Raw genomic sequence first — 14,129 nt, 5'->3', positions numbered from 1 at the left:
ATGAATTTTTTTTTTTTTTTTTTTTATAAAAAGTATCCTGAATGAAATGCTGAGTGAAATTGGATTTAGTTTTCAGATATTAATGGACAGAATAACTTTATTATTATCATTATTATTATTTCCAACGAAAGTATAATGAGATTTGTTTTTAAGCAGGATTATGCAAAAAGTTGTGTTTAGATTATAACGAAAATTTAACAAAAGATTGTTAAATATATCTCAGTTTAACCAGACCACTGACTGAGCTGATTAACAGCTCTCCTAGGGCTGGCCCGAACGATTAGATAATTCCTACGTAGCTTGGAACCAATTGGTTACCTAGCAACGGGACCTACATCTTATTGTGGGATCCGAATCACATTGTATCGAGAAATGAATTTCTAATCACCAGAAATAAATTCCTCTGATTCCACGATGGCAGAGCGGAGAATCGAACTCGCGGCTATCGAATCGGTAGGCGAGCGCGTAGCCCACACGTCCAACGAGGAGCTAACCAAAGACGATACTTCTGACTGGTAACAGGTGATTACACTTTGGGAGAGGTCATTTTTCTTTTGGTAGGGCCCAGTTGCAATGTTTAACATTCTGCATTGGGACCTAAGAGGTCATTCAGCGCTGAAACGGAAATTGACGGTATAAAAGTTCAAAAGGCTTAACAGGAGGAAAACCTCTCAGTTGTTAGGAGAGAGTGGAAAGGAAGATGGAAGAAAGGGAGTATGAATGGAGATACAGTAAAAGGAATGAAGGGGGTTGTAGTAAGGGGACGTGGGGACGCTGCAAAGATCCTTAAGTAATGCCTACAGTGCACCACATGAGGTGCACTGATGGCACCACCCCTCCTACCGGGAAATGAAGCTGGACATGCCCATAAAAAAACACTGTATACTTTTTAAGAAACCGAAATCTTATGCACAATTAACGTAGAGTTTTTGCAACGCTATTTCATGTCATCATTACTTCACGAAGTTTATATACGTATGTATATATATATATATATATATATATATATATATATATATATATATATATATATATATATTATATATATATAGTGTAGGAAGCCCACTAAAATTCGGAAAAAATTGAAATTTTTATTTAAACGCCCTGTTTCAACATAGACAAAGTAAAAATCATATGGTTAACCTAGACAAAATGAAAATCATAAAGGTTGTTAATAACACTGAAAAAAGAAAACTTTTAGAATCTATTCTAATCCAAAATGTTGACGCTATGAATATATATGAGTAATTTTAAACTGGACCTTTTCTGTAATGCAATTATGACAAAGCATGTAGTTAGTGTAGCTAAGTTGTTAAACAAGATTGGCAAACCACCGTAGGGCAGTTATTCTAATACAACCATATGCTTGTATGTTATTTCTTTTACCTTGACCGTTGTTTTCAGTTTATGTAACTTTTATTTCTCTTTCTGAAAGAGGGAGAGAATGTACTCTCCGATAGCTTAAATAAAAAACTCAATTTTTTCCGAATTTTAGTGGGCTTCCTACAACATATTAGAACACGGATACAGTGTTTAACTTTGCTATATATATATATATATATATATATATATATATATATATATATATATCACCCCGGAACACGATAAACAAGCATTACATACACTCTCATCCAGAATGCTTATATGAACAGAAATGTGCAAAGGGGACCCACTGCCCTCATACTCCCAATCGTACGCTTGCCTGAGAGCGGGAATCATCCACTCTTTTTCCTTTTCTTCTTCTTCTTATCTTCCTTTTCATTTTTCTCTCCCTTTCTTTTGTGTCCTGATTCTTTCTGTTTCGCTCCGTATTTTTTTCCTCTCACCTCCTCCTCCCGCTCCTAAACCTCTAGTACTATATACTCCCTTCTCTGGCTTCCACCTTCTCCTCTTACTCCTTCCTTCTCTTGTCTTCATTCCCCTCTTATCTTTTTTCTTGATTAATACTATTCATACTCCCTTTGATCGTCCTTATTCTTGTTGCCACTTTGCCTCTCGATCTCTCCTTATGCCAATGCTTTATCTGTTAGACCCATAATAATTCATATTCTTTCTCCTTGTTATTATCCATCGTCCCCACAGTCCATTCTGTCACATACTGTGTCTGTTTGTCTGTTGTGTCAACATTTCAGCAGAGCCGAGGGCACCCTTACGCTTTAATAACAGAAATCACGTTAGGCGTTTAGGAATGAACCGTTTATGGGTAACCGTGTCATTTCACAAGCTCGGTTGAAATGCCTCTGCGTGTTTATAAATACGCGTTCGTAAGAATGCATGAGCGTTTTTATGTATGAGAATGTCACCACGTTTGCATCTCATCTGAGTTTGTCATGGCATCATCGCACATATAGACACAAACACTTGTGCAAATATATGTTGCAAAACAGACAGGTCAAAGAAAACGGACGAGAGCGTCACTGGATCCAAAGAGCGGTTTGATGCTTGATTTTATGCTTTTTCGACAATTTGCGGCGATGTCGCCTCCCGCCCTCTTTCGCTGGACGTTTGGTTTGTTTTCCGTAGGGAAAAATGCCGCACGAGACAATCGCATAAAACGACATATGTCGGCCAGTGGCGGGCAAGAAAATGTATAAAGACAACACAAACCGTGAGGTATGTGTGGTGGGAGAGACAGCGGCTGGCTGGCTGCTGGCTGTTCGGCCAAGATATCCGATATTTCCACGCATATCGTCCCCTTGCTCAGCTGTGAGCGGGAGAGAGAACCGGGCGGGTTTTAGAGCCGCCATTTTCCTTTGTCTTACGCTTCACACGCTGCTTCGTCTTGCTTCTGTGCTTCTTCCGAATTGGGGGGTTATTCGAGTGTTCCTATAGTGTTCGTTGTTGCCGTTCGTGGGAAGAGAGCCATGGCGAGTGATGGGGAGGTAGCCGGGGCCTCCGGCGACAGCGAGGGAAATTATGAGTTCAAACATATTGATCTCGGTGGGATTAGTGGTGCTGATCATAATACTGTTGACAAAAAGGAAATCGTATCACAGAAATCGGATGGTGGTGATGACAGTGCTCTCGCTGACGAGAGTATGAGTGATGATGGAGGGGGCGGGGTCACTGGTGGTGAGCAAGACGATGGGGTTGATATTGCTCATGACAGTCCTCACGAGGACGGCACAGGGAAAAAGAAAATTCTGTCCCGTGAACGGAACGAGTGGGCGCAGGATGTGTCGAAGAGGAAACGGAATTCCGGGGAGGAATACATCAGTGTCAAATCGAAAAAAGTGATGCCGGCGAGAGAACTAGGCCCACCCTGCAGAGATGGGTGCTTCGGGAAGATCGGCTACGAGAACGTGCAGACAATTTTCGAGAATTTTTGGAAGCTGGGTGACTACAACAGTCAGAACGACTACCTGCAGGCGCTCATCCAAGACGCCCCCGTGAAGAGGAAGAAACACGCGGCAGCGAGCACCCGCAAGAACCATATCTACACGATCCAGCACGGCAAGACCTTCATCGTGTGCCGGGAAGCGTTCAAATCCATCCATGGCATCAAGGAGAGGAAATTGCTCGTGGTCCTGGAGAAGAGGCACGCCTCTGACACTGGCACCACCCCAGGGGACCGCCGAGGGAAAAAACCCAACGTGAGGGCCATCAAGGGCGCCAGACTGAATCACGTGCACGAGCACATCCAGTCTCTCCCGGCGACGTCCATCCGATGTGATCGCTGCGGAAGTTCCCAAAAGAAGCACCTGGAGGCGGGGGGCAGCATCAAGGGCATTCATGGGCAATATTGCACCTGGATGGACGAAAACTATCGAGATGAACCGAAGGTCTCGGAGAGGTTCTACAGAACGGTCTTCACGAGAGATTACGACATGGCTTTCGAGGCCCCAAGGCAGTTCATCTGCGACATCTGCAACGAACTTTCAACAAATGACGCCAACGCCCAAGGGGAGGCGACAGAGGAAGATGAGAGCCTAGGGCAGGAGCACATTCGCGAGGGCAAGACTTCTCAGACCCTACTGAGGAGCTCGAAGGACGCGCCGCCTGACGACGGGCTAAAGACGGCTGCAATCGATCAGGCTTACGCCGACGAACTCGCTCTGGGCAATGGGACAGAAAACAGTAGTACTTCGGTGACTATCACATCATCCTTTGGTTCTTGTCGAGTTCTATTGGTACAGTAGGAGAGTGGGAGTCTCTCTCTCTCTCTCTCTACTCTAACACAAAATCTTACGATATTGTAAGCGAAAATGTATATCCTTATTCTAACCTATTGATGCAATGAAATCGAGAAAGAGGAGAGAGGCGGGAACGTAAATAACTAACCATAACTTGGAAAAAAGGACGAAAATTGACTACCAAGTTTGCAAGACTTCCACTTTCTTACTCGACGCTGGAGTTATTCAATCAGAAATTATCTCTTCTGTACAGCTATTGAATAGTTTCCTTTGATGCAAGCATTTGTCATTCTTGTACCTATAAGTATATATATATATAGATATATATATCTATATTATATATATATATATATATATATATATATATAGATATATATTATATATATTATATATATAGATATATTTATATATATATATATATATATATATATATATATATGTTAAATAATATATATATATATTATTATGATTACTATATATATATTTATATCTATATATATATATATATATATATATATATATATATATATATGATAGTTTCCTTTGATACTGCATTTGTCATTCTTTCACCTATAAGATTATATATATATATATATATATATATAATATATATATATATGATTTAATGTGTGCATGGATCATATAATAAATTTCAGCTACATAAATATAAGCACTGACTTTGTTTAGTTTTTTGTTGTTATTGTATTCACTGACAAATCTTTTGGGTAACGTGGTTAAGACTCTTCCCTTTAATTCCGGTTTATAACTTGTATGCAAAAGAGAAAGCAAAGCCAGCGCTCACTAAACACCTCTTCTCTGGTTTAATCGATAAGCTACAAACATCCTTTGTGTCACCAGCAGTTCATCAGCCCCCTTACACACAGACACTGTGTCACTTACATATTCTCTTTCTTCCATCCTGCTATCCATCCTCTCCTATTCCAGCCTGTTACACCTTTCAAACCTCCTTTACTCTCAATTTCTCTTTCAGCGCTGAATGACCTCATAGGGCCAAGTGCTTGGCCTTTGGCCTAAACTCTATAATCCAATCCAACTATGGCACTTATCTCTCTCACTTTCTTTCTCTCTCTCTCTCTCTGCATACTCAGGCCCTTGCTCTTATGTTTCAACATCTCTTCCTTGGTCTGACCCACTTCCTACCTCCTGGGGTTTCCGAATTAGCATTCTCATCCATTATTTCACCTATGTTATTTTCAACCCATTTTTGTATTTGCTTTCCTCGCTCTTTCACTCCATACTCTACACATAATACGCAGATGGTTTGTCTCATTAACGTCCACGTTTATCTCCCATTCATAGTTAGCATCCAACCTTTACTTCCATTGAGGAGAGCTGGCATATTAATGCATTATACACTCCAACCTTGCTTCCAAACTTTTGCTTATTAGGTCCTGCAATATCCTTGCATTCTACAGCTAACATTATCATCCTTAAACTACAGCCACTCCACGCTCCATTTGTAGCTATGGTTGTAGCTGTCATTACTTTATCCATGAAGATATTGATTAACAATGATAACCAAATGAACACTTATCTTCTGCCTAATGTTCCCAGACCATTAGGTGTCATCTGTACATATTTTAACGTTAGCAATCGTTAACTTTTGTTCATATATATATATTTTTTTTTTTTTTTTTTTTTTTTTTTTTTTTTTTTTTTTTTTTTATATATATATGTATATATATATATATATATATATATATATATATATATTATATAAAGCCGTACTCACTGCCAGAGCACTAGACTTGCATTTGTAAGGTATGTGGTTTGATTCCCAGCTACCATCCAGCAGTTGGCTAGTTGTGACTGTGAAATTGTGAATTAGTACCACCTAGGCAAGGGTCAAGAAAAGGTTATGGGGTTGCAATCTTAATCTTATCCGTAGAGACTTGCTCAGAACTGAACGTTCTACCTTGTTATGGTAGTCTTTTTAAACAGGAAGATTACTGAATAATCGTACTATATATGTGTTGTGTGTGTTTGTGTCTATTCCAATGAACAATCACAGCTAATAGACATTTCATAGTCTAGACTATTTCACTCCATCTGTCGACTTGCCAAACGTAGGTTTTAGGCAGATGTGGCATACACATAGCTAGTCTCGACTGGCTGAAATCAATGTTTCCGGAAGGTAGCGTAGGCTCACTGTGATAAAATGCGAAATATTTTTTCGTTAATACATCTGAATACTTGTATTTACAAAGAACCCTCACACATTCTTATATAGATCATAAACATTCCGATTTATATCGATAATAAAACAATAAAAGTACAGTCTGTGCAGACTAAACACAAACGAACGATGCGCTTTTCATAATTATGTTTTATCTCATTGTAGGTAAATAAAAAGACATATCTCTATGAGAGGTGGAATAAAAGGTATTTTAATACTTTCGAGTAAATTGCATGCGTAGGCTAATATCCGAAATAGCATATAATAAAATTGTCTATGAGTGACTTAGGTAGGCGGAAAGAACGCTACTGCAAACTAGGTGCCGTAGAGGGCGGGAAATTTCAGATAATGCATGGCAATGGTATTGCGGTTTTCTATGCGTAATAATTTACAAATTTACATAATTTATTTTTTCAAATTGAAAATCATATAATACCTCAGTGACTGGGCAATTTCAGGAGTATTTTGGTAAATGACTTATCGGGCAAAAGACTGAAATCTCATTGAGTTCTCATTCTTTGTGTGTTGACACACAGAACAAAAGGTTAGCCTAGACTGTTTTTAAAGGCATAGGAATGATACCATAATAGAATGAGTACATAAAGGTAATAAGAAAAAGTAATTTTGACTGACATGACTTGAAAACGTGCTTAAACTGAAGGGCCAGTAAAATGAAATATCTAACGAATCAATAATTGCCTATCTTTTGCATGCCAGTGCTTTTTCTAGCGGTCAACAACATTTAAAGGTTATTTATCAGGTTTAAGTATTTTGTTATCATAATGAATTGGTTTTTTATAAGCATGCAGTGAAATTGTACATAGAATGAAGCTTGACTGATAAGGTCATCTTGTGATCTGGACACTTTATGGGCATCGGTCTATGTTTAGCCTGTGCTATACCAATGAGATGAAGCATAACTGTGAAAGCCCATCGTTCGTTGGCGTTTCATATGACTAGATTGTTTGAGACAAGCTCGTCTTTCTTGAGCTTGTAAAGGCATATTATCGATAGAATTCGGGATGTTCATGATTTATATAATAAGGTGTGAGGGTTCTTATATCTATGTAAACATTCAATGTATAATCGAAGTTTCAATATTCTTCAAAATACGCTAACGATATCGGAAACATTGCCTTTCAGCCAATCACTAGTTCCGCGCATGTGCCACATCTTCACCCGCGGGTGGACAGATGAGATTAAACCGACTTACAATAAACTAGCCTCATCAGCGATATGTTAACAACTCGTTTTTCGTTAATTAGGAAAAATGAGGTAGTACTATGTTTCCTCCTATACACATTTAAAAAAATATTCTGCCCCCTACCGCTTTTGATATATGCGACCGTTTACTACATAACATGGCACTAGTTCGCAATTATATATCTCAGGAAGTGTTCTTTCTCACTGGAAATTTACTCGCATTTTCCTGTATGATATCTTTCCCCGGTTACCTTTTGAGATGCCCTATTGTCTACTTCAGCCTTTTTCCCACTTATATACATTTTCACTTAAATTAGATTTTTTTATGTAAATTCCAACCAGGCCTTTTCTTGTGTACTACCTACATACAGACCCTCCAACATTTGCCTGGTGTTTACAACAGTTACCAGACATCACTTGATAAAAATTCAATTCCCAAATGACTAAAAATGGCTATGTTCATTTGCGGTTAATTCAGTTGGACTTTGTTAATAAATGAAGATGTTCTAAATTCGAGCTTAAGATGAAAAGGGAAGATAGGTGCCAATTAATCATTAAGATGTACGATGATTTACGGAAAGTGCACAATATTAGTTTGCGTTCTTGTGTCACTTCAGCAGCTTAGTGTCGTTAGTTTGTCGTTGTCCTTGCGACGCTTGGTAGTGACTGGATATTGTCTGTGTGTTTCTAATCGTTGTCGACGTCCACCATGCCGAACTCGAAAATATTGATCAAATATGTGATTTTAACGGTAAGTAACAACTGAACAGTTGACGTTTCTGATCAAAGAGTATTCATATCCCTAAGGGCAGGGCTACTTGTGTGCTCAGCATTGTTGTAAGTAATTATACTCCTCACCAGGGCACGCGTCGTAAGCTGATGCTCGAGATCACTACTGTCATGGCAAGTCTTTAAAAGGAAAAGTATGATGTTTTTGTGTATTAAAAAGGGAAAGTAAGACATTTTCACTAATTAGAGTTCCTTCAGGTTCGAGAAAGGAGCAAACCACGAGGAACCGGCTTCCTCTAGGCCTACTTACTACTATGTCCCATCTAAAACCCTGCATGCCCAACGGGTCCCCCTTACCGTAGGATAGAGTTCTAAGGTAAATTGTAAATTACAGGTTAATTACAATCGACCACCAAAAACTAACGGTAAATTGTTAATAAGCAATCAAAATACTGTAGGAACCTTCTATTTCCAAAGAAATGCCTGACGCGTCACTATTGCTTAGATTAACCCCTAGTGGTGTTTACTGGTTACCATTTTGCCCTATTTGCTCTGTAGGGCGACCAGTAGTCTATCCGTGTAAGTAGCAATTTTGTTTGTTTTTCTCGGTTAGTATTAAGCATTTGCGCAGGTTATTTACTATTTATATATTTTTTTTATATGTTTGACCCTGGGGGTGAATTACAGTCGTCCGAATAAATATTATTTAAATTCTTGTTCAGGAGGTAAAACTGCATAGTAAAACCGCAACTGCCATAGTCTAGGCAGCCGCGGAATAGTAATGAAGTCTTCCGAAAAATAACCACATCTCCCAGCCAAAGATCGGCAATCCCCCCCCCCCCCCTTCCCCTACCGGAAGACTAAGCCTATCTAGCACCCTCTTAACCGACGACAGTTTAGTACACTGGACGGATGACGAACTATAGTACTCTTGTTTTTTTCCATCTGTCCAACCGCCTGTGGTATTTGCGTATGGTAACACTGCGTCCCGGCCTTTAGATAGTTATGCTATGTGTAAGTTATAGGTAAATAAAAGGACATCTGGGTGTACATATGCAACTGAAAAGTGCTTTAATAATTTACTGTAAGCTAATTACACCGTTAATAATCGAAATAGGACATTATTATTATTGTTGAATGTAACTATCTTAAAGCCTGGGACGCAGTGTTACCATACGCAAACACCACAGGCAGGTGGACAGATAGAAAAAACCGAGTATAGTGATATTAGTTGTATTGTATTTCATCCATGGGATGACTTGTGCCATTATTTGCTGTGTTATGAAACCTATTATTATAAGCGTAGACTAGGCCCGGACAACAGGGCTAGCACGTAGGCTATGCTACAAGATGCTAAAGCCAAATCATCAGAATTTGGCAAATGGCCTTAGGGCAAAAAATTTTGTCATTACGAAATGCATATTATTAATTATTTATCATTTAAGCATAATAACTGATCCATGAAGTAAGAGCAATTCTAGTTTTTTATAATGATTCGGCAAGCGTTGCAGGCGTCATTTTTCGCCATGGGAATCATATTCTACCTCCCACCTCCTTCACCGGGATATGCCCTTTTCGTCACCTGTCCGGTTCCTCACCATTTTTTAAACCCGTTTCGTCACCATCATTTGAGCCAATTCGTCACCACAAAGATATTGAAATGCAACAGTTGGTCAAACTGACTCGTAAAACATTTGTTCTGGAGGACAAACACTTTATCATTTTAACAGTTTATTACATTTGTCTTACTACATTGCATAATTTCAGCGGAACGCTACTACACCCTTAAAGATGGTATACTGTAGTGAACGCCTTAACAAGTAAAATCGAGTCAATGGATTAGATTGTCTCTCCATCTATCCATTTCAGACCTTATAAAACATCGTTTCAGGCGAACCTGGCAGTGCCAGGTAGACATTTAGACTCTTCAGAGCGAGTGTGACTGCCCCAACACTCGTTATTCCCTCCCTCCCTCCATACCCTCTTCCCTTCCCTCTAATTAATTGTATGTCATTAACTTTATGATAAAAGTTGTTTTTTGGGGAAAAAAACTTTTTGAACAGTTTATTAGTTTATCTTACAATGGAGCATAATTTCAGTGGAACGCTTAAACCCATTAAAATAATAGGCTATACTGTAGTGAACGCTCTTAATTAGTGAAAAAACGACGCACAACACGAGAGAGAGAGAGAGGTTGGAGGTGTATTATCGCAGTCTAAGGAAAGTGGGCTTAATGGTGACAAAACAGATTTGACAATGGACTAATCTTGGTGACGAATAGGGTTTTTGGTGACGACACAGGGTGTATCCCTCTCACCCCCATCACACCCCCTCAAATGGAAAAGAAAGTTAATTAAGGTTAATTACTGTTCGAAGTGCTCAAGGTATATAAATTTCGTCAATGCAAGTAGCCAGTATCAATCTTGGAATGCCCCGAAATTGATTGTGTACAATAACGGTTCCCCTTCGTGTACGTGGTATATTTTTAAGAGTTAATGAAGTCCAATATTAGGAGTTGGTATGGGTTGGACTACGATAATGCTATAGAAACTTAATTAGTATCCAGAATTGTAATTAGTATCCAGAATTGCGATCTCGCATCTTGTGGCATGAAGCATGGTTAGGCTAACTTGAATTCTACTCATCTGGTCTATATTGAATTTTGTATAAGCAGAAAATCTTTGGCAGTTTTGTTTGGAAATTATGATTTTCATGCCAGACATTATTATACACCTCTAATCTAGATTTATGTGCACAATGAAAGTACAGCTTGACTAACCTACCCTGCCCTAACTTAACCTAACGTGAAGCATAATAGCTTATTTGATTTTCCCACAGTAACTTAGAAAGGGTAAAAATGACCACTATGGTTATGGTAACCCCTCAATAATTTACATTTTACGTCATGACAGTATTTCATCAAGATTATATCAAATTTTCAAGCAAGGATTAGGTAGCATGGTTGGATTAGCTTGTTGGGGTCTTCATGGCACAAAGGTTGACCTTTCATTTATAAAATCAGAGATAGCCAAGCATGAAGCACTTGCTCAGGTAGTCACGTTGATAAATATGGTAACGCCATGTAGTAGAAAACAGTGCCGCAGTACCTGTGTAGGCTTGGAATTGGAAAGGCCCTAATGTACAAGCAGTAAATTTAATTCCTTTTTCTAGTTATAGTATTAGTTTATATTTTTGTATTACCATGTACTACCGTGCTATTATTGTTTCAGAAGAAGTGCAGGACCCATAGTAGTATTTGAGGATGGAAAATGGCAAAAGAAAATAAATAAATAAATTTAAAAAAAAGTTTCAGTATTCATATCTGTAGAGTTCTAGCTCTATTTTGCTCTAACTGATATCCAATAACTTGGTTATGTAGCTTGTAAATGAGTATAGTTTTTAAATTCTGGAACAAGTTAAGTTTAATGTGTTTCCCTTATAGGATATTTTCACTTAAAATAGTCTCCCAACTGTAGGATGTGACCTAACCTTTTGGTAAATAGCCTAATTTGTTGCTTTTTGTGTAGCCTTGCCTATCATAGACATGAGATTACCTTATTTGCTGGTAGAAGCCTTTTAAGATTAGCGGACACCCCCCCCCCTGCATTGTTTTACCCGTTAGGTAAGTAGGTTATTTTAGTTTATTTTTTAGTTTATTTATTTTATTTTTGTGAATGGAATACTTGGTATTAGTTTTGAGTTATGGGAACATAATCTGGTCAACAAAGCCATGGCTTTTCAGGGCTAGCAACGTTACTGATTAAACAGAACCAGGAAATGCATTTTAACAATTTGTATTTTAGTTCATTTAACAAATTTTTAACTTAATATTACCAAATTGAAGAGAATAATTAACTCAAAGCCATAAAGTGTATTGGTGTGCATTCATTTTCATATTTTTATTTGCTGAACAGTTTAATTAAACCATGAAATATAAAATAAATGTTATAACAGAGGGTGCAAGGCAGATAGCACAAAATGCCTCATATGTTTTTTCCAGAAGAAAGAAACAGGTTTTTTGTTATTTTATGTAAGCTTTCGAGTTTTGTTTCCCATTGAAAGTTACCCCATAATTGTTTTTTTAATATTCTTATCCAACTCCCTCCCCAGACCAATTTTTTGTTTGAGAGGCATAGAAAAGTATTTGTTTTTTAAATGAAGCTTGGGCCCATTTATTAATTGATAGTAAGAGGAGAGTAGTAAAAGTACAACAAAAAAGTTCTAGGGAGGAATTGGTACAACATTTATTAAATTTTGACCCATTAAATATCTAAACTTGACTTCTCATGAAAAACTTTACTTGACTTTAGGCATTATGTAGGCTTACAACATTTTGTGCATAACTAAGGTTTTATTTTACCCAATGAGAACCCACAATGTGCTTTCAGTATATCTAGACGATGTAGGTTACCTGTTTTTATCCTAAACATGAAACTGTTTGAAATATGACCTTGGTTTTAACTCCATAGTCTTTTGTGTACCAGTAGCAGAGTTACACAATGTTTGATTTCACAAAAATTTTTACAAAAGTGAGTTCAGGTCATTAACAATTGAATTGACTTCCAACGGTCTATAAGAAGTTGGGACATTAATTAGTCCCGTACTTTCGATTTTACCCGAACCAGGGTGCCCGCCTAATATACCCAGCGAATTTTACGGCAGCAATCCGACCCCAACAGTGGAGCCAACTGGTTAGCATTTCCACCGAAGAAGGTATGGTTTTGGAGCCAATGAATACATGCGCTTTGTGTTTTCGTTAGAAAGAAAAACAATAAGTCGGCTTTACATTCATAATGGTGCTATAGGATTACTAGTTATTTGCAGTGTATTGTCATCATGAACAAAACTTAGCAACTTGAAATTGAGGGGTCCTGTCAACTATTTCTTACATCTGGAGGGTTTCACTTTTTGGCAAATCAAGTTTTTTGAACAACCACGGAAAATGTGAACGCGTACTTTATCCCATAGCACAATAAGTAAAAAAAAAAAAAACTAACAAACAATCAAACACTGTCTCTTGATCTAAACCAACTGTAAATTATAGCACAATGCTGTACAAGATAATGAAAAATGCAGGATTAGAAAATTAACCCCTGCACTGCGTCTGCCAGTGGGCAAACATTTGGCTATGAGCATAGGCATCACTTTCTTTCAATTTTCTTACTGGCCCCCGTATGAAATAAAATTGATATGTACTCTTGAACGTATTAGCGTTTTTGATAATTTTTCTCCAGGGAATTCCTGTTTAAGTTAGTCTCATACTTTAGATAAGAATAAGTGTTAAATTTGCCAGCCAGGAAACCTCGCCCCTTGGTATTGCGCTATTCGTTCGTGCTTCCATTTAAATACTTAAAGGCAGAAGTATAATTAACTTAAATTGTTTTAAACAGTTTTAATAGGCCCAACTTGTATAAACAGGTTGGAAGTACATATAACCAGTTACCACATTGCCTGTTGTAGTAAACCACATAAAAACAACTTTTGATGATACGTGAGCTTTCACGGAAATTCAAGGAAAGTCTTTTTAAATGCAATCTTTTTACGTTGGAGTTTCCCCCTTACCCTTTTTTTTTTTTTTTTTTTTTTTTTTTTTGTTTTTTTTTTTTTTACCGTAATGTTCATTATGTAGTGACAGATTTGTTTTTTTACAAAAGAGAAATTGTCCTGAGTAATTTGTGATACTCCTTTCAATTCGCAATACAGCTACCTTTGTCAAGAAAATGAAGAGACGGAGAGCAATGTGAAGAAAAACTGACTAGAGCAACTTTTAAACACCAGGTTATTAGGCCGATGTTGCTTTAGCCAAAGCAAAAAAATGCTTCGAGAAGTCTTACAGATTGTGATAGTAATGGAGGAATGAATGACGG

The 14,129-nt window shown here is 37.8% G+C and overlaps 1 protein-coding gene across 4 annotated transcripts in view; it reads left to right on the top strand.

Moving 5' to 3' along the window:
* The first annotated feature begins 2,710 nt into the window (after window positions 1–2,710).
* The window catches only part of LOC135195020 (activating transcription factor 7-interacting protein 1-like), a 249,497-nt gene continuing 238,078 nt past the window's right edge, over window positions 2,711–14,129 (top strand). For 2 of the 4 annotated variants that reach the window (XM_064221317.1, XM_064221316.1), the window contains exon 1: window positions 2,713–4,088. In XM_064221317.1, the coding sequence (XP_064077387.1) occupies window positions 2,865–4,088 (1,224 nt within the window). In that variant the 5' untranslated portion in view covers window positions 2,713–2,864. Of the gene's footprint in view, window positions 4,089–8,144; window positions 8,285–14,129 lie in introns of those variants that run through there. The other 2 variants (XM_064221318.1, XM_064221320.1) reach the window with 2 other exon arrangements.

Source organism: Macrobrachium nipponense, chromosome 15, assembly GCF_015104395.2.
Source record: "Macrobrachium nipponense isolate FS-2020 chromosome 15, ASM1510439v2, whole genome shotgun sequence".
Lineage (NCBI taxonomy): Eukaryota > Metazoa > Arthropoda > Malacostraca > Decapoda > Palaemonidae > Macrobrachium > Macrobrachium nipponense.
This window is presented reverse-complemented; position numbering and strand designations above follow the sequence as displayed.